Source organism: Passer montanus, unplaced genomic scaffold, assembly GCF_014805655.1.
Source record: "Passer montanus isolate IOZ18808 unplaced genomic scaffold, ASM1480565v1 scaffold142, whole genome shotgun sequence".
NCBI lineage: Eukaryota > Metazoa > Chordata > Aves > Passeriformes > Passeridae > Passer > Passer montanus.
In genome coordinates this window covers 557,002-579,048 of record NW_024361164.1, presented here as the reverse complement: position 1 = coordinate 579,048, position 22,047 = coordinate 557,002, and the positions used below count along the sequence as shown (strand labels likewise).

Below are 22,047 nucleotides of genomic sequence, written 5' to 3'. Positions count from 1 at the left end.
GCGGCGTCCCCGAGCGCCCACGGGCCGGCCGCGGGGCGGGGTCAGCAGGCCGCTCTCCGGTGCGGCGGGGGGACCCCCGGGACCCCCCGGGACCCCCGGGACCCCCCGGGACCCCCGAACCACCCGGGACCCCCGAACCCCCGGCCCTCACCCCTACAGCCCCCACTGAGACACCCCGGTGCCATTCCAGCCCCACGGATGTCCCCAAATCCCTGCCCCAATTCCAGACCCCCCCAAAAATGAGCCCTGGGGGGTCCCTCCCACAGCGGATCCCCACAGGAAGGAGGAAAGAAACTCCTCACGCTTGTCCTTTTTTTTTTTTTTTTCCTAAAATTTTATTTTTTTATAGTAATGACATGAGAACAGAAACATTATTTTTCACTTTATTATACAAAAAAAAAGCGAAAAAAAAAAGAAAAAAAAACCGAAAAACCCCAAAAAACTCAAAAATAAACAAAACAAAACAAAACAAAAGAACCGAAACCCCAAGCAAACCGGGAAAGCAGGGACGTGACCCCCACGTCCCGCTCAGCCGTACAAATTCCGAGTTGGGATTATTATTATTTTTATTTTTTTTTCCTTTTTTTTGTCTTTTTTTTAAACCTACAAAAACACTCTTTAAATATTAGAAAAAAAAGATGATTTTTTTTTTAATCTTTTTTTTTTTTTGGTGTTTTTTTGCCTTTTTTTTTTTAACGTAATTCACAAGAACTTCCATCTAAAGGATCCCGGGATTTTGTGGCAGTGCCAAAATGCACTCAGGAATTCTCTTGCAGCGCAAACGTCTTTCCCCCCCCCTCCCAAATTGTCGGCGCTGTAAGAATTTTTCTTTTTTATTATTTCATTTTTTTTTACCTTTTTTTTTTTTTTTTTTTTAAAAAAAAAAAAGGAGGGGGGGGGAAAAAAAACACATCCACTAAAACACGACAGTGCTGGGTACATTCAGCAGAAAAAAAGGGATTGGGGGGGGGGGTTCCCCTTAGGGGATTTTGGGAGGGGCGGCGATTAAAAATTGGGATGAAAATGAAAGGAAAATCCCAAATGGATTGGGGTGAGTGGGAGGGGGAACAGAGGGACGGACAGATGGACAGTGGGGGGGATGGGGGACACCATCTGGGTTCTTTTGGGGCCCCGGTCCCGGGGGGACTCGGGGGGATTGTCGGTGTGGGGGCACCCGGCTGCACCCCCTGGCCCCCACCTTTGGGGGCGCTTTGCCCAAAATGGTGTTTTTTCAGCCCAAAGTGAGGCCAGGACTGGGGGTGCTCCCCTCAGCACCGAGGGGGTCCCCGGGGTCTTTGTGGGGGTGGATTTGGGGTGCTGAGAGCAGCAAACCTGGGGGGGTTACAGAGCTGGGGGGGTAGGGACCCCTCAAAATCTGCAGCATGGCCCCCCCCCGCTGCCCCACCATGAGGAGAAAAATGAGAGAAAGCCCCCCCAGGCCCCCCATCCCCTTGCCTGGGGATCCCCAAATCCTGTCCCCCAGCCCAGCTCCTCTCCAGGGACAGGATGGGGGCCCCCCCAAAAATTAGAGTGGGGGTCCCCAGTGACACCGGGTGGGTTTTTGGGGGGTGGGGACAGAACCCTGCGGGGAGGTGCCGTGGGATTGCTGGTGCTCGTGTCTTGCTTAAAAAAAAGGGGGGGGCCCTGCCAGGCCCCCCCATGCACCCACCCCGCTCCCCGCGGCCCCGTCCCCTCCCGGGAAAGGGGGCATTGACCCCCCCAAAATAAACCCAAACCACACCAAAATGTACAGCGTGGCCCGGAGAGGGGGCGAGCCCCCCCTGGGGGGGACACGGACTGGTGTTAACTGGGGTTCACTGGGGCAAGGGGGGCTCTGGTTGTGCCCCCCCCCCAGGATTTGGAAGGAAGGGAGAGGAGCAGCTTCACCAGAGAGAGGAAAATTGGGGGGGTTAGGGGAGGAGGGCAAGGAAAAAAGGGGAGGGGGGAAATGAAAAATAAAAGATGGATCTTTCTCGTTTTATAAAAAGGAAAAAAAAAAAAACAAAAATAAAATAAAATACAACGGCACAACAACCACCGACAACAGAGCGGGGGGACCCCGCGCCCCCCCCTTGGTCACGCTGAGCCGCCGGCCCCGGGTGGGGGCGGCCCCGGTGCCCCCCCCAGACACACTCACACTCACACTCACAGCCACTCCCCTCCCACCCCCCCGGGGACACGCGGGTCACCGTCCCTGGCCGGCTGGCGTCCCCAAGTGCCGTGGATGTGGAGTTCCCGGGCAGCTCCCGGGGCAGCTTCCAGACTGTACAAGGGTTTTTTTGTGGTTTTTTGGGGGGTGGGGAGGACCCCCAGGGTGCTGGGGGTGCGCAGGGAGGGTGGTGAGGAGGCATTGTCCCATCGGCTGAGTCCTGAGCCCCTCGGCTCGTGCTCCGCGCCCGCGGGGATTTTCTTCCCCCATTTCTGGGGTTTTTTTTTTAATTAAAAAAAAAAAGGTGTGGGGGGGTGTTGTTGGTTGGTTTGTTTTTCCTGTGTGTTTTTCTTCTCTTTCTAGAAAGTCCAGAGCTGGTAGCGAGGGGGTTGTGGGGGTAAGGATGGAGAGACACCCCCCTGGAAAGAATGAAATTCCAAAAAAAAAAATCGCTTCCCCTCGGGAGTAAAGCAGGGGGCAGGGGTGGGGGGCTCTCTCCTCGCCCCCCAGCCTGGGGGAGCAGCCCCTGATCCCCCTCCGTAGTGTGAGGGGTCCCCCTGGCCCCCGCTCCCCGTGCTGGGGGGGTCCCACGGGGGGGCAGGAGGAAGAGGAGGAAGGATTTTGAGGGGCTGCAGGGGGGATTTGGGACTGAAACCGAGAAACCAAACGACGTTACAAAGAGCTTGGCCGATCAGTTGGAGTCGGAGTCGGAGGAGTCCCCCGAGGAGGAGGAGGAACTGCTGCTGCCCTCTGAGTCGTTGTCATCCTCGTCCTCATCATCCTCATCCTCATCGTCCTCGTCGTTCTGGGAGGGCGGTGGCACAGAGGAGAGGAGGAGCAGAAGGTCAGGGCCATCGTCACCTCCTTGTCCCCTGCTCACCCTCCCCGCACGGGGTGTGACCCCACCCTCCCACCGCTGCCCCCGGGGGTCTGGGGCTGGAGGAGGAAGGCACGGGCAGGAGCCAGGAGCGATTTTGCGAGGGCTCAGCTCGGGGGGCCGGGGGGCCGTGCCGGAGCAGCGCGCGGGGGTCCTGCCCTCACCTCTGCCACTGCCTCGCTACACGATCCGAGGGAGGCTACCCGACCCGCCTCGTGCCTCAGTTTCCCCCCTCTAAAGCCAGGGAAGGAAGAGGCGTGAGCTGAGACCAGCGAGGGGGTGGAAACACCTCACCTGTCCGGTGGCGAGCACAAGGCACGGACACGGTTTCTGCCCCCAGCGCCATCCAGCATAGTCTGATTTCAGTTGCACCGGTGTAAAGCTTTGACTCTGGTGACTTACTCGGCATTCACACTGGCGCAAACGGAGCCGAGACCAGACTCAGTATCTCCACCAGGAAAAAGACAGGAGATTTTTCTCTGCTCACTGGGGGCTCTGCACACCCCCCCGTCCCGAGGCTGCTCCTGACTACGGCCCGCGGCTGCTCCTCGTGCCCTCCCCGGGCACACCGGGGGGATCCTGCTCCCCTTCTGCTCCCCACGTCCCCCAGCTCCCCGGGGGGCTCCTCCACCACGGATCTATCTGAGCCCGGCTGCAGGTGCCCCCCAGCCCAGGGGGAGGGTGAGGGGGGCCCTGTGCCCTCCCCGTGCCACGGCCTCACCTCGTCCCCGTCCTCGCTCTCCTCCTCGCTGCTGGACTCCGAGGAGTCCCCGCCTTCCTCCGACGAGTCGCCGTTGTCGTCGTCGTCATCCTCATCTTCATCGTCATCCTCCTCCTCCTCTTCCTCCTCGTCATCGTCCTCTGACTCCTGCAGGACAGGAGGGGCTTGGTGAGTCCCAGGACCTCCACTCCATCCTGACAATCCCCCTTTGGTTCCTCCAGGCACTGAGCAGATCAGGTGATTCCCTACCCACACCTTGCTGGGAGCCTTTCCCCAATTAAACTGAGAATTGCACCAAAAAGAGACCCTGAGCAGGTGCCAGGGTCAAAATCCAACCTGGATGGGTTCTGAGCAGGGATTTGGGGAAAGTTTATGCTCTCGAGGACAGGGCAGGCAACTGGAAGCACCAAGGATGCCCCAAACAAGGGGTGTGGGTCCCCCCTGACCTGCTGCTGGGGAGGGGGCCTGGGTGGCCCCATGGGGCTGTTGTGACTCACCGACTTGGACTGCATCGTTGGCTTCATCTTGGGGTTGGGACCCCGGATCTTCCCTATGCTCTTGCGTTTCTGTGGGAACAAAACAAAGCCTTTTAGGGCTCAAGTGCAGCCCAGAGAAAACCCCACTGCTGAACTGCCACAAGGACAAATCCCCACTGGAGGGGCTCTACGGAGTGTGGCACATCCAAGCCTCACCCAGGACTGACCCTGCCCAGTCCCAAGCCCCCAGTAACCCCAGCCCACTCCCAAACTCCTGGGATCCCAGCACAGCAGTGCCACACGGATACTCACGTTGGAAATGTGTTCCTTGTAGGCAGCCCGCTCCTGCGGCGAGAGGCTCTGTGGGGACAGGGACACAGTCAGGGATGGGAGCGCACGGAACAGAACGGGGGATGGAGCAGGGAAGGGCTCTAGCACGGGGCACAGCTTCCTCACGTGTGTAACTTTTATCCCTTAAAGTTACAAAATGTCAAAAAACAGCCTGGAGGTGGTGGTTTGCGGAGGAGGGGTGGGAACAGACACCATGCCAAACACCATCCCCAAAACCAAGAGATCCCAGTCTGCCACCAGGAGATCCAGCACCCACCTTGAGCCAGATGTCGAGGTGCACCTTGTACTGTTTCTGCTGCTCCTCTGCCAGTTTTTTGTAGTGGTCCTTCTGGCCCTGGGAGATGCGCTGCCAGCGGCTGCCGATCTCCACCATGCGCTCCTTCAGCGGGAGGTGGTTCAGCTCCCCGTTGGACAGGAGCTCCTGGGAGAACTTCTGGTAACCGTTCCTGCACAGGGAGAGCGCAGGGACCGGGCTGGGACAGGGGGCACAGACAACCCAGGTGCCGTGACCCCTGTCCAGCCACACCAGGGTCCACCCTCCCTCCCTCCCTCCCTCCCTCCTCTTGCTCCAGGCCCTTCCCACCGGCACAGCCAGACTCTGGTAACCGTTCCTGCACAGGGAGAGCGCAGGGACCGGGCTGGGACAGGGGGCACAGACAACCCAGGTGCCGTGACCCCTGTCCAGCCACACCAGGGTCCACCCTCCCTCCCTCCTCTTGTTCCAGGCCCTTCCCACCGGCACAGCCAGAGCCAGTTTTTCACACCCCAGGTACTCACATTGGGGGTTTCTTCGGCTCTCCCTGGAATTTCATTTTCTTGGTGGAGTTGGTGGAGCACGGAGGGGCCCGCATCTCGCTCAGCTCCCTCTGAGCCACAGGAGAGAGAGAGGGTCAGGGAGAGGGGCACGCTGGCTAAGGGACATGGTGAGGGGCAGGACGGGGCAGAGACCCACCTCGTATCGCTTCTGATCCTCCGCTGCCTTCTTGATCCACATCAGCTTCTCTTTCTTCTCCATGTTGTTCCAAGTGGCCTCCATGGCCTTCAGCGCTTTGCCCCGGTCGTTCTGTGGGACAGAACCACCACAATGCACCAGGTGGACCCAAAAACCCCTGGGACACTGGGGTGCTGCTGCTGGGGCACTGCTCCCCCCAGGGACCCCATGCTCCCCACGGCTCCCAGCCCAAACCCAGGTGTGAGAGCCAGAGAGAAATTCCTGGGAATTCCTGCTGGTGGGAGTGATGATCCCACCTCCAGCCCCTTTCCCAGCCCACTCCTCACCTTGAAACGAGCCAGGTAGTCCCCGATGACGCTCTGTTGCCAGATCTCCTCAGCAGTTTTGGGAGACTCGGGCAGCTTCCCACGCTCCTCCTTATCTGAGCCGTGCTTCTTCTCCGACTGCGCTTTCATCGCCGCCTCCCGCGCCTTGTACTTGGCCTGGGCAGGGGGCACAGGGTGAGGGGGCACGGCAGGGGCACAGCCCCCAAACATCAGGGACACTGCAGCTCCCCGAGCACTGTCCCCACAGTAGCACTGACAGCCCCCAACCCCATCTCGGGACTCCCCCCATCAGGAAAACCACCAAAGCCTTAACACTGAGGCTCAAGGGCCCTCTGAGGTTTCTTTATCTGGTGGGTTTTGGACTCCAGGTGATGAGAGGGAAGGCACAGCCAGTGCTGACACTGGCACCAGTGTGACAGGTCACTGAGGTGCTCCAGGGGACGTTTGTGCCCCGTGGTGCAGGACAAGGACAGGAGCACCCCCTGCACTGCCCGAGACGCCCACAGGAGCAGCGGAGATGGAGATGGAGGAGGAACAGAGGGGTGGTACCCACCTTCTTCTTCTCGGAGAGGTCGTTCCACATGCGGGCCAGCAGCCGGGTGAGCTCGCTCTCCGACAGCTCCGGCCGCTCCTCCTGCAGCTGCTTCCGCTTCTCCTCCGAGAAGATGAACATGGCTGAGATGGGCCGCTTGGGCTTCTCTGAGCTGGCCTGGGGGGCACAGGGGGCTGTGAGGGGGCGAGCCCATGCAGGCAACACAGCCCTCAAAGACCCTTGAGATGCACAATCCCATCTCCCAAATCTCTGGCAGGTGCTGCCCCGTCCCTCCTAAGATGAACATGGCTGAGATGGGCCGCTTGGGCTTCTCTGAGCTGGCCTGGGGGGCACAGGGGGCTGTGAGGGGGCGAGCCCATGCAGGCAACACAGCCCTCAAAGACCCTTGAGAAGCACAACCCCTTCCCAAGGCTCTGGCAGGTGCTGCCCCGTCCCTCCCGGGGCTGCTCCCACCTTGCCGGTCTCTGGTGAGGATTTTTTGGATGCAGGACTCGTCGCCCCTTTCCGGTTGCTGCCCAGCATCTTCTCCTCGCCCAGCACTCGCTGCTGCTCCTCCTCGGGCAGGCTCTGGGTGGCATAGGAGGAGAGACATCGTTAGACAGTGCTAATGAGGCTTTGAGGCAATGGAGGAATAGGGACTCTGGGGAAGGGGAATTAATGCACTTGGGTGTCCTGATCCACACCCTGTCCCAGTCAGGACCAGCATCTGGAACTGCACATGTACAGACTGGGGGTCCCCACGCTGTCACCCCCTATGTGGGCAGTGCCCCTGCCCCCCAGCTCAGCCATTCCTCAGTGAAAGCAGGTGGGCAGGTGCCTGGGTCTGGGCACACCCCTGGGATTTCCACCCCGTGGCCCTGCAGCCGCAGCCGGGGCTGTGTCACATCCGCCCGGGGACGGGGACCATGCTGGGGTGGCCTCGGTGCAGCTCCCCCGCCCACAGCCCAGCTAGGGAAGGAAGTGAGAGGCTGCACAGCCACAGCCACTGAACACCTCCTCTAGCTCCAGTCCTCTGCTCCCCTCCCCGCTGGGGGCCCACCCTCATCTCCCAGTGCCCAACTGGAAGAGACTGGGTCAGGCATTAGGACAGACGGAAGGTCAAGGCTATGTGCAACCACCTGCACAGCACCCACAGCTGGGCCCACACATGTTTTGGGGGAGCAGAGAGGGCAGCTCCCCATTTAAGTCATCCCAGTCCCTGGGCAGAGTTCCCCATTCCCAGATTTGGGATCTCCTGGTGGCTGAGCACCCCCTCCTCACTCACCTCTAGGAAGCGGAGCAGCTCGATCTCGTAATCTTTCTTTTTCTGGAAGGAGATGGACATGTGTGGTTACAGAGAGATTCCTCACTCCATCCCTGCCCCTTGCAGCCCCTGACCCAGCCCCAATCCCTTGGCAGCAGCACCCTCCACCTGGACCATCTGTCTGTCCCACACAGGATCAAGGGAGGTGACCCAGGACCTCAGGGAGGATCAGTGATGCAGACTAGCACAGCGACTGAGGAAAGGTGAGGGCTTTGTTTCAGGGATATTTGTAGCCCAGACTCTGCACTGGTGCCCTTCCTCTTCCCCTACCTGTCCCTCCTCGGCCACTCACCTGGTCACACTTTTTGTGGTAGGCGTCCTTTTCCTTCTGGGAGAGCAGCTTCCACTGCTGGCTGCACAACACCATCCGCTCCGTGCTGGGCACGTCTTTCATGTTGGCCATCAGCTCTGCACAGTACAGGGAGTAGCTATTCCTGAAAAACCCACAGAGGGACCCCGTGTTAGGGAAAACTTGCCCCTGTGCAGCTGGCTCAGTGCAAAAAGCCTCCCCAAAACCCCCCCAGCTAGGTTGCACCAGGCAAGGAAGTGAAGTGCCTGTGTTTTAGGGTGGCTGGGTGCTAGATCACCCACTAAAAGCCAGAGTATCATTGTAAACCTAGCTCAGATTCTCCCCAAAACGTGTATTTAATGTATATTTAAGGACTGGTTTAAAGAGATCATCACAGAATCATGTAGTCTTTAAGGCTGGAAAAGCCCTCTAAGATCATTAGTCCAACCATGAACTGACACTGCCAAGCCCACCACTAAACCATGTCCTCAAGTGCCACATCCACACTTTTTAAACACTTCCAGGGACGGTCACTCCCTGGGCAGCCTGCTCCCAGGCTGGACCGTGAAGAAATTTGTCCTATAAATCCCATCTAACCCCTCTGTGTGTGTAATCCCAGAAGTTATCTGGGCTTCCCAAGGCCAGCAGAGTCCAGTTTCCTCTCTGGCAATACCAGCACCCAGGCAGGCTGTGGCTGCAGGAGGGACAGGACTCACGGGGGGGGCTTGGTGGGTCGTCCGTCGAACTTGTCCTTGAGCTGCCTCTCGGCCTTGGTGAGGGTGGAGCGGGTGATTCCCTCCTCACTGATGTTCAGCTCCGGGTGCTTCTGGATGTAATCCCGCATGATCTCCTGTGGGAACAGAGAGCAGTCAGAGGGGCTGCCACCCCCGCCTGCTGGGGCCGGAGGAGGAGGAGAGAGAAGCCAACCATTGCCCTAATCCTGTGCCTGGGGATGCTGCTGCCTGCCCTGCACACGGCTGGAGAGGCAGGGCTCAGACTCACTAGGGACCTGCCAGGACCTGCCTGAACCCCCACGCTGGCTATCGGGAGAGGCCACGCAGGGCTGGGATGCAGAGAGGCTCAAAGTGAATGTTTGGACCAGTGTGGAGGGGACCGGGTGAGGCTGCTCCCTACCTCGTACTCCTTCCGCTGTTCCAGGGCCTTATGAATCCATTTCAGCCTCTTTTTATCCGAGAGTTGAGACCACTGCTTGCCCAGCGACTCTTTCACCTCCTTCGTGGTGGCCTGAAAACCCAAAGCCAGAGGTGAGGGCAGATGGGTAAAATCCAAAAAAAAAAAGAGGGATGAAAAAATATAAAAAAATGGCAAAAAAAATGGCGTGGCCTGGTGGGGCCTGAAGGCACCCGGCATGGAGTGGCTGGGAGCCGTGGGCTGTGTGGGAGTGGGGGGCATGGCCAGAGGTGGATGTCTGTGCTGGAATCCTTTCCTGCCCTGACTCAGGCTGTGGTCACCCCTTCCTGGCAAAAAAAGTGAGAGCTGGATCCCTGAGCCTCTTCCAGGTGTGCAGAGCCCCTCCTTACCTCAGTCCAGGCTCCGGGAGCTCCTAGCGGTGTCCTCCATCCCTTCCCCTGAAATGCTTCTCTCCCTTCCCCCTCGTGCCCCCAGCAGCGGGGTCCAGGACCCCCCAGCACTCACACTCGCACTCACTCCCACCCACCGTACTCACATCTGGACGCACTTTCAAGTAGATCTTCTTCTCGTGGTTGTACCACAGCTGCTGGGGGGTCTTGGGCTTTTCGGGGACGTCGGATTTCTTGGCGTTCTGGATGAGATCCGGGTGGTCTTCCCTTCAGCAGGCGGGGAGGTGGGCAAGGGAGAGCGTCAGGGAGGAGGCAGTGGCAAGGAGAGCACCCTAAACCTGCCCGCTAAGGGGTGACTGTCACTGCAGGGCAGAGCCTCCGTGGGCTCAGGTGCTGGGGGGGGTCCCCAAAAAGTGGAGGCGGGTTTTAGGAAAGATTTAGGTTTGACCCTCCTTGGGGATGGCTACAGCCATCCCTGGGCTCAGCTGCAACCCTGAAGCAGCAGCAGGTCACTGGGAATGCCGGGATCCACCTGGCTCACAACAATCACATCCAAGGCAAGGTCTGGAGTGACAGGGGGGACACTTCAGCTTTTATCAGTGCTGCTGGCAGAGCTGCAGTGCTCCTGACCCCCAGAGCATGGTTGGTCCTCTGCTCTCCCCCTCATCCAGTCTCCCAGCCTGAGGGTTGCTCTCAGACATCTTTTCCTTGCTCTCTTTTTGGTGAATTCCTCCTTCTCTTCAAGCCAAAAGCCCATCAGTGGGCTCTATGAGCTAGGCACAGAAGGAAAATCTGGATCTGCCTGGAGGGGCCTGGGGAAATATGGGGAGGTGGGGCTGCCTGCTCACCTGAACCTCGCCAAGTTCCTCTCAAACTCCTGCTTCTCTCGCTGGAAGTCCTGGATATATTTCATCTGGGGACACAAAGCCACCGCAGAGGTGGAGAGGGATGTCAGCAGCAGGGAACAGGCAGGAAGATACATCCCCATCGACCTGGCTGGGCATCCACCACCCCAAGAGGGACCCAAGGGCTCCCCAGCCCATGGAATGGTCCTGCAGAGGGTTTCCAGCCTGCCTGAGACTCAGCTGGACACCTCCCCTCTGTGTATCCCAGCAGCCCTGGGAAAGGGCACAGCAGGACCTTGTGCCCTGGACTTTTCCTGGACACCCCAAAGTTAAAGCTGGGCCCCCCCAAAGTCCTGCCCAGGCTCTGGCATCTCAGGTGGGCAGATCTCTGCTCCCAGCATCTCCCAGAGCCTGTCCCTGTGTCCCTCACCCGGCCAGGGTGGCACAGTGGGGCGTGTGCCTCAACCCCTTTAAACACAGATCCACCCAACAGCAAAGCCACCATCCAAGTCCATCAGGAAGAGACAGACCAACGGACAGACCCAACCGGCCTCCACCCCAGCGATCCTGGGAACCAGGACAGGAAAAGCCAAGGAAGTCTTACAGGTCTGACAGGACTAAACCTGGCTTCTCCCATCGAGAGCTGCATTAAGCCCTCGCCAGGCAGAGCTTGAGCTCTGCTGGTTTTACTGGAAGAGCTGAGCAGAGCCCAGCACAGAGAGGCACACGATGGGAAGGGGCTTGCTGACCCTGCCCCCACCCCCCCATACCTTTTTCTTCTCGGGAAGCTCCTTGTATTTTTTGGACAGGATCTTGGTGAGATCCAGGTTGCTCATTTCGGGGTGAAGCTTGGCGTATTTGGCTCGCTTCTCCATGAAGAAGCGGAAATAGGGAGTCAGGGGCTTCTTGGGGAAGTCGGGGTGTTTCTGGGGAGACAGCAGAGTGCAGGACACTGAGCATGGAGCTAGTAGAACCATGGGGGAACATCCTAACCCATGGCTCCCCAGAGCTGGGGGCTGCCTCCATCCAGCCCTGCTGGTGATCCAGGCACAGGAGAGGGAAACTGCTGGGGACAAGGGTTCCCCAAGAAACTACAGCATCCCACGGCTGGGAACCTTGGGAGAGGCCTCCAGCCATCCAGAGCTGTCAGCACAGAGCAAGAGGGGACACTGGGGCAGGAGGAGGGGATGGGACCCAGCTCCCAGGGATGGACCACCAGCTGCCCCAGCTGAAAGCACCCGGCAGGCCAGGAATAGGACAGCAGTTCCTGGCCCCTCCGGAGCTAAACTTGGATGCAGGCTGCCAGCAGTACAGCCAGCCATATTAAATGTACCCGGGAGTTGGCCCAGGCCCAAGGCCTCTGGAGCCTTGGGCAGCCGGACACCAGGATTAGGGGCACTGAGGTGCCTGCAGGGGCTCCCACGTTGGAGCCACGTGGATCTGAGGTGCCACAGGGACAACAGGCCTACATTCTGAGGAAGTGTGGGGTCACCCTTTAGGGACTGAGCCTAATTCCTGCCCAATACCTTGAGCTTTTTGCCTTTGTAAGGATTCTTCACATGCTCTTCAGCGTCCATAATGAGCTCTGTGAGGGTCCGGAATTTCCTCACCTGTGCAGGAAATGAAGAGACAAAGACTTGAACAGGGGACAGGGCAGATCCTTGGCACAGCAGAAAGCCCCTGGGTTTTGTAATGCCACCCCAAAAATTACCAATCCCAGCCCCTCTGAGGGGGTCACAATGCTGACAGCAGCGGGATGGTGCTGAGGGCTCTGGGCACTCAACCTGGACAATTCTAACAGCCCTGGGAATGTCAGTAGGACTCTTGGACCCTGCCACAATACCCCAACAAAGCCCCATGTGTCAATTACCTCATTAGATATCTCCATCCACTTCATCTTGCACATCTCCCCTGAGAAGTCCTTGAAAGCCACTTTTTCCCAGTCCAGGTGGGACTCGGTGGTTTTGAACTTGCTCCCGTCGTTGGAGGGCAGGTTATTCTTCATGCACTCCAGGAGGGTCAGCATGTCCTCCTGCGACCAGCGGTCTGAGCAGTGAGAAACGGGATCAGCCAGGGGCAGGAAGCCTCTTCCCTTCCCTTCCCTGCCCGGCAGGACACCGGCACTACAGCTCCCGGCGTGCCGCTCCGGACTGCACGCCAGGACACGTAATCTCCACATGCTGCCTCTCCAGATTAAAGATCAAAGGGACGTGGCTGTTTCCATCACCCTCGAGCAACTTTCTACGGGCCAAAACAATCTGGGCAAAGCTAGAAATTCCACTCGGTGCAAACCAGAGAGACTCGCTCATCCCAGAAAACCATCAGATAAGGGATGGCTCTGCTGCACGGGAGCAGAGGGCTATTTCCTACCCCTGCGGAGTGATAGGAGAGCAATGAGCTCTCCAGCCAAGCAGGGAAGCCCACTTTCTAAGTGGATGTGTCCAGAGCAACTGGAAAGCCTCAGCGTTGCTTCTCCTGCACCTCAGACAGCTTTGTGATCACCTGGGCCCGGCTCCACAGTGACCTCTGCCAAGGTCAAAGCTCCCAGACCACAAAGTGAGAGGGGGCAGAGCCCAGCACAGCCCCCCTGTCTCACAGAAGGGTCCATGACAGTGCAGGATGATGTTCATATCACCCCAACATCCCCCAAACTGCTGGGAGGAGCATCCCCAGCTCCCATAGGAACATGCTACTGGAATGGTGGGATGGGCACGTGGCAAAGCCAGAGAGCCTGGAGCGACCTGGAGGCCAGGACAGGCAGCAGCACCGTGCCAGGACAGGCAGCAGGCAGGATATCCCAGCCCTGAACGCCTCATCCTGCCCCAACCTTGGGGCTGCTTCCTTGCCAGGGGAATTCCTCCCTGCTCCAGCAGGGGAGCACAGCCCGGGGTGCTCTGCAAACATAGGTGGCCCTGGGGAATGCAGCGGGGCCTGGGAGCGGAAGGAAAATTCCCTGGGGATGGGCTGGAGGAGGAGCAGAGCCCGGGGCCACCGCCCACGCAGCCCTGGCTGCCTCATGCCGGGATGGGCACCCGGGATTCCCGCAGCACAGGACTGGCTCAGCACGGCATTCCCTGCCTCACACCTCTGCCAGGTGAAGGCTGAGGTGTTTGGAGCTGCCTACAAACGTGGAGCCCCCCAGAGATGGGGACAGGGTGGCTCATCACGGATCTGAGTGGAGCATCTCTCCCTCCATCTGCAGGAAGGAAACCAAGCTCCCAGATATATCCAGCTGCACAGATTTCTCCAGCTGCAGCTCTCCTTCCACTCAAGACTCAACATGAGGAAAACCACCTCCACCTCCTGCCCTTGCAGAGGTCTGGGGAAGGACAATTCCCCTGGATTCCCACATCCAAGCAAGGGATGTTAAAGGATATAGGGGACCTGGTGAAGGGAGCATAGCCAGGACGTGACCCCCCCATCCCATTTCCCCTCCTGGACCTGCCTGGTTGGGGGTCAAGGCAGGAACAGTTTGGGATCCAGCTGCTCCCTATAGTGACCTCATTAGGGATTAAGAAGGAGGCAGAAGACAGAAAGAGCCCCCCTGGAAAGCGAGGGCCTGGTGGCTTGGGGTGTGTCCCCATGCTCATGGCTTCATCCCAAAACACCATGAAGAGGCAAAAGAGATGGGAAACTCCCATTCCCCACAGAGCTGGGGGAGACCAGAGCTGGGGGAGGGAGAACACAGCCCCAAATTCTGTCTTCCTGTTTTTCCCATCCACTTTCCAGGCCTCCCAGGCAAGGACCAATGAGGCAGAACAGGGCTGGGAAGCTGCTGCCAACTTTACTTGCAGAAATCAGGAGGAATTACCAAAAGCAGCACAGCCACAAAAATCCAGAGGGGGCAGAGAAGGGGATGAGACACCCCCCCAAACCTGCCCCCATCAAGCCCAGTGCCTCTGTTTCCAGAAAACACCTGGAGACCTTCGGCCCTGTGTGAACCCCCCAAAAGCACACAGCTGGAATAACCACATCCCAAAGGAATACATTAAAAAAACAGTGTAAACATCCCAAAATCCTCGCTGGCAGCAGGGTGGGGACAACAGGGACCCCCACGCTCAGCCCTCCACCCCTCTGCTCCCCCTCCCTCAGCCCGGGGCACGCTGAAAGCCGCTGGAATCGCGGCGCTCACCCCCAGGATGAATGGGGCTGTCTGTGCCCTGGGACAGATTTATCCCGGCTCTCCTGGCACCGGCCCGGCCGGGGCTATATTAGGAAAGCTGCCCCGGTGTAATTAAATCCATCTCAAGTCCCGGAGAAGGGCACGTGCTCGGCCGGGTTCGCTCGAGGCAACAACCCCGACTGCAGCAGGGAAGGAGGAAGACGGGGGGACCCGGCAGGTGTGAGGGGCTGGATGGTGCTCCAGCTTTTGGGGGACACGGGGGGTTTTTAAGGGGTGGAGCGGCAGAGCCCTGCGAGCCGCCCTAAACAAACATCTCTCTTTTTTCCCTTGTTTTCCTGCCCCTTTTCCAATAAAAGCTGAAGCTCTGATGTCATGCTGGGGTCTGGAAGCTGGAGGCCCAAGGTAACGGCTCGGCTTTTAATGCAGCCCAGATGTGAGCAGGGAGGGCAGCACCTCTGTGCCAGCCCCCCCTTCCCAATCCCCCCGGCACTCCAGTCCCCCCAAAGAGCACCCCAGCACCAAGGGGCTGCTGGTGCACTGGAGCACGAATCTGTGCTCATACATGTGTGTGTGTGTGTTCCCCATGGTGGATCAGAACTCAGAGAGGCAGATCCCCCCACCTCAACCCGCTGGCAGCCAGGATCCTCCATCCCTCCTCCCTCTCCATCCCTCCTCCTCTGCCATCCCTCCGAAAAAAGGGGCGCTCTGATGTTTATTTATTATTATTATTTTTAAGCGTAACAGCAGCATTCCTCTGGGAGCACACGCTGCGGGGGCTGCCGGGGGCTCACCTTGGTTTTTGGGAGCTGTCATTTCCAGGTCTGCAGGGCACTCAGCTTCGCCGTTCATCCTCCTCCTGCCTGTGCCCAGGACGGTCCCGCCGGCTCCCTCCTCACCCTCTTCCCAAAATCACTCCCCCACGGCTCTGCAAGGAAAGGGAGAACCCTGCTAGGCAACCCCACCATGATGGGGGGACCCCAACTCCTAACGGGGAGTGGGGGAAACTTGATCCACCCATCCCCTCCACTCCCGGTGAACGAGTGCAGGAATCCCCTCTCCCACCCATCCCTGTGGTTTGGGGAGAGCTCCAGGAGGGGGGATCCTCCATGGTGATGTGACCCCCACGTTGGTCAGGGGAGGAGAAAAGGGGTGTGTGGGCAGGGGAGAATGGTCCAGGGGTTTGTTCCCAAGGTGGGGGATAGGATCCGAGAGGGATCCCAATAAATCCCAGAGGAGACAGGTTCAAGGCGGCTCCCTGGGGTGGGTGGGATCAAAAAACCTGGGATCAAAAGGGGTCCAAGGGATCTCCTGTAAGGGGGTTCACTCCCCCCACTGCAAAATGGGGGTTTCAAAGGAAGGCCCACCACAGATCCAGCAAAATCCTCCCCAGAGGTGGGGACATGCTTGGAGAAGAGAGGGATCCCCCAGATCCAAGGGAGCTGGGGGGGGGCATTTGGGGACATCAGGGGGTCTCCCAAGGAGGAGAACAAGCTGGAGGAAGGTATTTCAACAGGGGGGCTCCAGATGAAGGATGCCCTCAGACCCCATCAGGAAGGATCTTGTGTATCCATGGGGAAGCATAACCTAGGAAGGGAGACCCCAAAACTTGGTGTGGTGTGGGGGGGGGTGGCAGGATGGTAGCCCGGGGGGATCCCCATGGGGGATTCCACTGGGGGAGCCCCTGGAGGGCAGATGGGGCGGGAGGCCTCAGGGGATCCCGCGAGGGACAGGCCGCAGGCCTGGGGGGGAGCAGGCCCCGGGCCTGGGGAGTGGCTGGGCCCGGGGGACCCCAGCGGGATCCAGGCTTGGGGAGGGGCCCAGGGGCTCCCGGCAGAACCGGGCCCTGGCTCTGAGGGAGGATCACCCGGGGAGAGCACGGGGACGGCCCAGGGCGGCAGAAACCCCGGGCAGGATCCGGGATGGCCCCCGGAGGGAGATCGGCTGCGGGAGGGAAGCGGGCACCACGGCGGGGTGCAGGCCCCGCCAGGCCCGGGGGCCGGGGCAGCCCCGGGGGGGGACGGATGTGGGACCCCCTGAGGGCGAGATCACCTGGGGGCGGACGGGGGGCGTGCAGCCCCCACCAGCGTGGGACCGAGGATCACCCGGGGCGGGATGAACCCTGAAGGGATGGCGGGGCGGGGGGGGGGGGAAACCGCTCCAGGCTTGGATCAACCCCCGAGCGGGGCGGATCCAGGACCACCCCCGGGGCCGGCAGAGGGATCGCCGCGGGGTGGGATCAAGCCCAGCCCCGGGGGCGGCGTGACACCGGGGATCGCCCCGCGGGGGGATCGCAGCCCCGGGGAGGGGTGGGGGGACGCGTGGGGGGGGCCGGCGGGCGGAGGCGGGGAGCCCGCACATGCCCTGCGCCGCCGGCCAGCTCCAGTCTCCTCCTCCAGCAGGCAGCAGGAACCGGGTGGGACCGAGCGCGGGCGGCCCCGGCGGCGCCTCCCCCGCCCCCGGTTCCCACCCGGGCGCCAGCGAGCTGAGCCCCCCCCTCCCTTTTTTTTCTTTCCCTCCAACAACACCCGGGCAGACAATGGAAGGCGAGTTCGGGGGGCCGGGGGTGCGGAGGAGGGGGAAGGGGGGGCGGGGATGCCCGGCTGGGGGCGGCCGGGCAGCTGCAGCGAGCCGGGCGAGGGCAGCGCGACCTCCCCGCACCGACCCCCGGGGAGCGGCTCCTACCCGATCCTCCCCCCCTTCTTCTTTTTTTCCCCACCGCCGCCCCCTCCTCGCTTTTCCTTTCCTCGTTTTTCCCTTTCCTTTCCTCCCTTTCTTAGCCCCCTCTTTTCTCCCCGCGACCCCTCCTCGAGCCCGCGAGCACCCACCCACCCAGCGGGGGGCTGGAGCCCCGCTCCCGGTCCGGAGGGAAGAAAGGAAGGGGAAGGGGGGGTGAAAGGCGGAAAAAAAAAAAAAAAAGAGGGGGAGGAAAAAAAAATATAGATAAAAAGAAAATAAGGAGAAAAAAAGGGATAAAGAGAGGATAGAGCGAGGATAAGGGGAGGTGAAGCGCGGGGGGGGGTCGGCCGAGCCCCGGCACGCACCGGCGGAGCGCGGCGCCCAGCTCCCGCCGCGGCGCGGGACTCACCCGGGCTCGGGAAAAACAAGCGGGCAGCGCTGGAAGCCTGCCCCCGAAATCCAGCTGCGGCACCGGGGAGGAGGGAGGGAAGGCGAGCGGGAAGGAGGGAGGGAGCGAGGAGGAGGAGAGGGAAGGGAAGGGAAAAAGGAGGGAGAGAAGGGGGGGGCACACCGGGGCCGCCGAGCCGGGCGCTGCCCCCCGCCCCGAGCCCCAGCGCGGTGCCCCCCGCGGGCGGGCGAGGCGGGCGAGCCCCGGCGGGGGCGGCGGCGGCTTCCTGCCCGCGGGGCCTGCGCGAAACCAGCCTTTCTTTTTTTAAAAAAAAAAAAAAATCCTCTCTTTTATATTTACCTCTCTCTCCCTCTCTTTAAAAAACAAAAAAAAAAAAATTTCGCTCCGGTGGGCGCGACCCCCTCCCCGTTCCCGTCGGAGCGGCGGCGGAGCGCCTTACCGAGCCCGGAGCGCGGCGGTGGCGGCGGCAGCGGCAGCGGGAGCCCGGGGAGGAACAAAGCGCCTCCTCCAGCCCCGCCGGCGGAGCGGCGCTTTCCCCCGCCTCCATGGCGCTGCGTTCGCTCTTCCAATCAGCCGGGCTGAGCGCGCCGGGATCCGCCGGGATCTCCCCGCCAGCCCCGCCGCCCCGCCGCCGCTTTCCGCCGGGTTTTTTATTGCTCTTTGCTTTTGCAACACTGTGGTGAGAAGAAAAAGAGGAGGAGGAGGAGGAGGAAGGAGAAGAGGAGGGAAAGGAGGCACGGCGGGGCCGCGCTCCTGCCCGCCCCGCGGCCCCGGGACACGGCGGCGGGGGGGCTCTGCCCGGCGGGGCGGGCGAGGGGCAGCTTCCTCCCCTCCTCCCTCCCTCCGCTGCCTTTCTCTCCTCTCCCTCTCTCTCTCTCCCTCTCCCTCTCTCTCTCTTAATTTTTTTTAATGGAATTTCTCCAACTCCACCTTTGTTGTGCTGGGCGTCATTCCCCGCAGCCAATCCCGGCCGGGCAGCGCCTGCACATTCCCGGCCATCCCGGCTATCCCGGCTGCCGCCGCCGCCGCAGCACGGGCCATCCCGGGCTGCTTCCGTGCCGAGCACAGCACCGGTACCGGGCTAGCACCGAGCGCGGCGGCGGCGGCTGCGTGCACGGTACCGGCAGCTCCGGTGGCACCGAGCAGCTCGGCTGGCTGCGCCACGGCCGGGCCTGCCCGCTTGTTCCCGGTTGTTCCCGGCTGCTCCCGGCGGTTCCCGGCTGCTCCCGGTGGTTCCGGTAACCGGGCGCGGCCGCCCGCGTGCTCCGCGCGGTTCCGGTCATGGCGCTGCTCCCGGCCGGACCGGACCGGTTCCGGCAGCACCGGAGCCACCGGCGCAGCGCCCCGGGCACGCAGAGCGAGCTCTGGGAAGGTGCGGGCACCCGGCTCGGTGTGCTGCGCGCATCGCCCCGGCTGGCCGCGTGGGGATGGCCGAAATCCGGGCGATTTTCACGCTCGTTAAATGGAAAAGGAAACAAGAAATTGAATAATAATCTCTAATTTTGGGTAACACACACACACCCCTCGCGGCTGGTTTGGGGTGCGGGGGAAGCGCCTGGCTGTGCAAGTGGATTATTTTGGGTTTTATTCCGAAGGGAAGGATCAGGCGGAGGGAGGGACAGAGGGACGGACGGACAGCCGGCTCCTCCGCCACGTCCTGCCCGAGCTGTGCCAAGCCCGGCCAGGCGGCACTGGCGCCGGGTGGCTAATCCCTCCTGTGAGAGCTTAAAAATAAAAATGTATGGATTTATTCCGTGTGGGAAAGGGCCTGGGCTGGGCTGGATCCCTGAATTTCATGAGTTGTCGCTATTTCGCAAGAGGGAAAAATGTTAAAAGTAAAAAAAAAAAAACAACAACAACAAAAAAAAAAAAAAACCCACAAAAAAAAACAACCAAAAAACCCCCAAGAAAAACCATTAAATATTTCGAGCCAATCAGGCCCAACATGTGAAAATTGACATTTTTAATTTTTCAGTTTTTTTTTTTAAATCCATGGAGTTGCTAATGTGCTCCAGTCCCAATTCTCCCAACGTGGTCTTGGGGCTTTTTTTTACCAGCAGGACACACCAGAGACCTGGGAATCAGCCACAAACCCTGGGCTGGAAATGGGGACCCCCCAATGCCCACCCAAACCACCCCCTCTCTCCTTGCCCTTCCCAGGCCTTGCTCCTGACCACGGGAATTTTTTATTTCCTGTTACTTGTGTAAATTGGTATTTTTGGAGAATAAAGCCGCAGGTTTGGAGGTTTTTATTTACATTTCTACTTTTTCAGTGCACGAGCAGTGCCACTGCCAGCAGATGCCAGGGTGTCCCGTGTCCCCTGCCCTGTGATGCTGCAGGCACTGGGGTTCTCCTTTGCAGGGGTGCTGCTCCAGCATGATCCCCCTCCTCATTAGCCACTCCATGCTCCTCCCCTCATTACCAACCAATTAATTAGCATTTATTTCCCCCTCATTTCCCTAATTCCCTCTGAGTTTCCCAGGGCTGAGGCAAGTTCAAAGAGGAGCTTGACCTAAATTCCCAGCCCAGCCGGGCTGGCCGTGACCTCGCTGCCATCTCCAGGGAGCAGCCAGCTCTTCCCAGGGTGGGGAAGGTGAGGGAGGGGTGCAGGCAGCTGCTGCCTTGTCCCTGGGGCTGGGGTGGCAGCGGCGTGGCCTGTCCACGTGCAGCTGGCACAGGGACACGGGGACTTGGGCTGGGAGGTGCCATCCATGTGCTCCCCCCGTCTGGAAAACAGGGCCTGGCAGCTGTGCCAGGCTTGGGGCAGCCTGGTGGCCACGCTGGGCTTTATCCCAGCCCCTCAGAGAGGGTTTGGGGTTTTTGTTGGGATGGGGGTGCTGCTCCCAGCTCCTGCCCCATGGCCGGGCACGGCCCTTCCCACGGCCCCTTAATGGGATTATGGATAATCGGGGTCAGCCCTGTGCCAGGGGCTGGGGGAGGGCAGGGGCTGTGTCCTGTGCCAGCAGCGCTGGATCGGGACATTCCCAATCCCCCCGGAATGGGCACAGCCTGTGCAGGGAGGATGAGCTCCCCGGGATGGCTGTGGGGAGCACCCATGGGTGCCCACAAAGAACAGCGAGGGATGGTTCTGGGGAGGGTTTCAGATGGGATGCAGCGAGGGTCTTGGGATGCTGGGATCCCGTGATACCCCAGGATACCACGGCAAGGATCCTGGGGCAGCTGTGCTGTGCATCCCAGGGGGATGGACGCCCTCAGAGGATGCTGCTGCTCTCTTTTGGGGGGAATTAAGGCATCCCAGACAATTCCCAGCTGGAAAGAAAACCCCCGTTTCCTTCCTGATTTTATTAATTTGTTTATTAAAGCCTGATACAGAGGTGTGGGGAAGGGAAGGAGAAACCCGCAAAGATCAAAACATTTTTATTTCAGCCACATAATTAATAAAACTAAAACAACCCAAACATGAGGCAGCACAGCCCCGGGTGTGGCTGCCCCTTCCCACCCTTCCTCCCCCACGCTGATTTTGGGGTCCCCTGCTCTGATTGATGCAAAAAGGAGCAAATTTGGAGTCTGATCTGGTGCTGTGCAGCCTGGTCACATCCAACCCTTGGGGCTGCCCAGGGCAGAACCAGCCCTGGAGGGACTGGGGGATGCTGGGCTGGACTGGGAGCAATCCCAAGGGAAATGGGGCAAAACACGGTGAGCAAGCACAGGAAAAAAATCAAGGAAAAACTGCATGGATTTACCTGAAACGCTATAAAAATAAAGAGGACTAATTAACTAATGAACACTAACTTATCGTTAAATGACGCTGCCAGACTGGTCCATAGAGTTTAGGCCCTGACCAGGATTCTTTAAAATCATCTTTTCTAGAAAATCCTAGGTTTTGCTATAATTCTCTAGTATATACACACACGCACATGGCCCCACTGCAGTGGGGGCACAACCAGCCTGAAAAATAAATTACAAACCCCCCCAGTAGCATCAAATATACAGATCACTCCTTGCAGCTTTTTTTTTCTTTTTCTTTTTTTTTTTCCTGTTTTTGAGATATTTTTCAGCCTTTTTTTTAATTTAAATTTTTGCTTGGCTCTAAGTGAATTCTACCTGCAGAAGCATCAGCATAATTTTTTTTCTGCGTGTTTTAAGCATGATTGTTTTTGCTGTAAATGTATAAACCCCCTTGCTGGGCTATTTACATCCTGGCTCTGGGATGTGCTGGGAGTGCAGCGGAGCAGCTGCGACTATCCCGTGGAGCAAGTGATGGAGAAAATGGGGAAAAAAATGCTCCAGAGGGTGAAAGGTCTGCCCAAAGTTCATCTGGGGAGAGGGGCTGGGCTGGGGGGGCTCCCCGGGGAGGGGGAGGACAGGGGGAGGACCCCATCCTGCTGTATCTCTGTCCCTGCCTTCCTCCATGCAGGCTCCGGGGTCTTCCTCGGTGGCCTTGGGGACAGGCTGGTGACACATCCCACCTTGCCACGGGTGGAGGGTGGCTGG

General features: G+C 59.6%; 1 protein-coding gene across 11 annotated transcripts; it reads right to left on the bottom strand.

Annotated features, from left to right (window-relative positions):
• Nucleotides 1–903: 903 nt before the first annotated feature.
• Nucleotides 904–19,385, bottom strand: UBTF (upstream binding transcription factor). 11 transcript variants are annotated; one of them, XM_039700676.1, is made up of 23 exons: nt 18,522–19,385; nt 18,031–18,265; nt 15,298–15,431; nt 12,254–12,429; nt 11,910–11,993; nt 11,154–11,309; nt 10,387–10,451; nt 9,676–9,805; nt 9,132–9,242; nt 8,714–8,847; nt 8,001–8,142; nt 7,670–7,711; nt 6,859–6,972; nt 6,406–6,561; nt 5,853–6,008; nt 5,527–5,637; nt 5,352–5,440; nt 4,831–5,020; nt 4,536–4,583; nt 4,245–4,313; nt 3,748–3,894; nt 3,321–3,440; nt 2,841–2,954 (listed from the first exon to the last, which is right to left on the bottom strand). In XM_039700676.1, exons 3-23 carry the CDS (start codon nt 15,353–15,355, stop codon nt 2,841–2,843), a joined length of 2,412 nt encoding a protein of 803 aa, XP_039556610.1. In that variant the 5' UTR covers nt 15,356–15,431; nt 18,031–18,265; nt 18,522–19,385. The 11 variants fall into 11 exon arrangements, 10 of the variants coding, with proteins under 10 accessions (XP_039556613.1, XP_039556614.1, XP_039556615.1 ...); XM_039700679.1 differs by lacking the exon at nt 18,522–19,385 and having other exon boundaries at nt 904–2,954; nt 18,031–18,302; XM_039700680.1 differs by lacking the exon at nt 18,522–19,385 and having other exon boundaries at nt 904–2,954; nt 9,685–9,805; nt 18,031–18,302.
• Nucleotides 19,386–22,047: the final 2,662 nt, after the last annotated feature.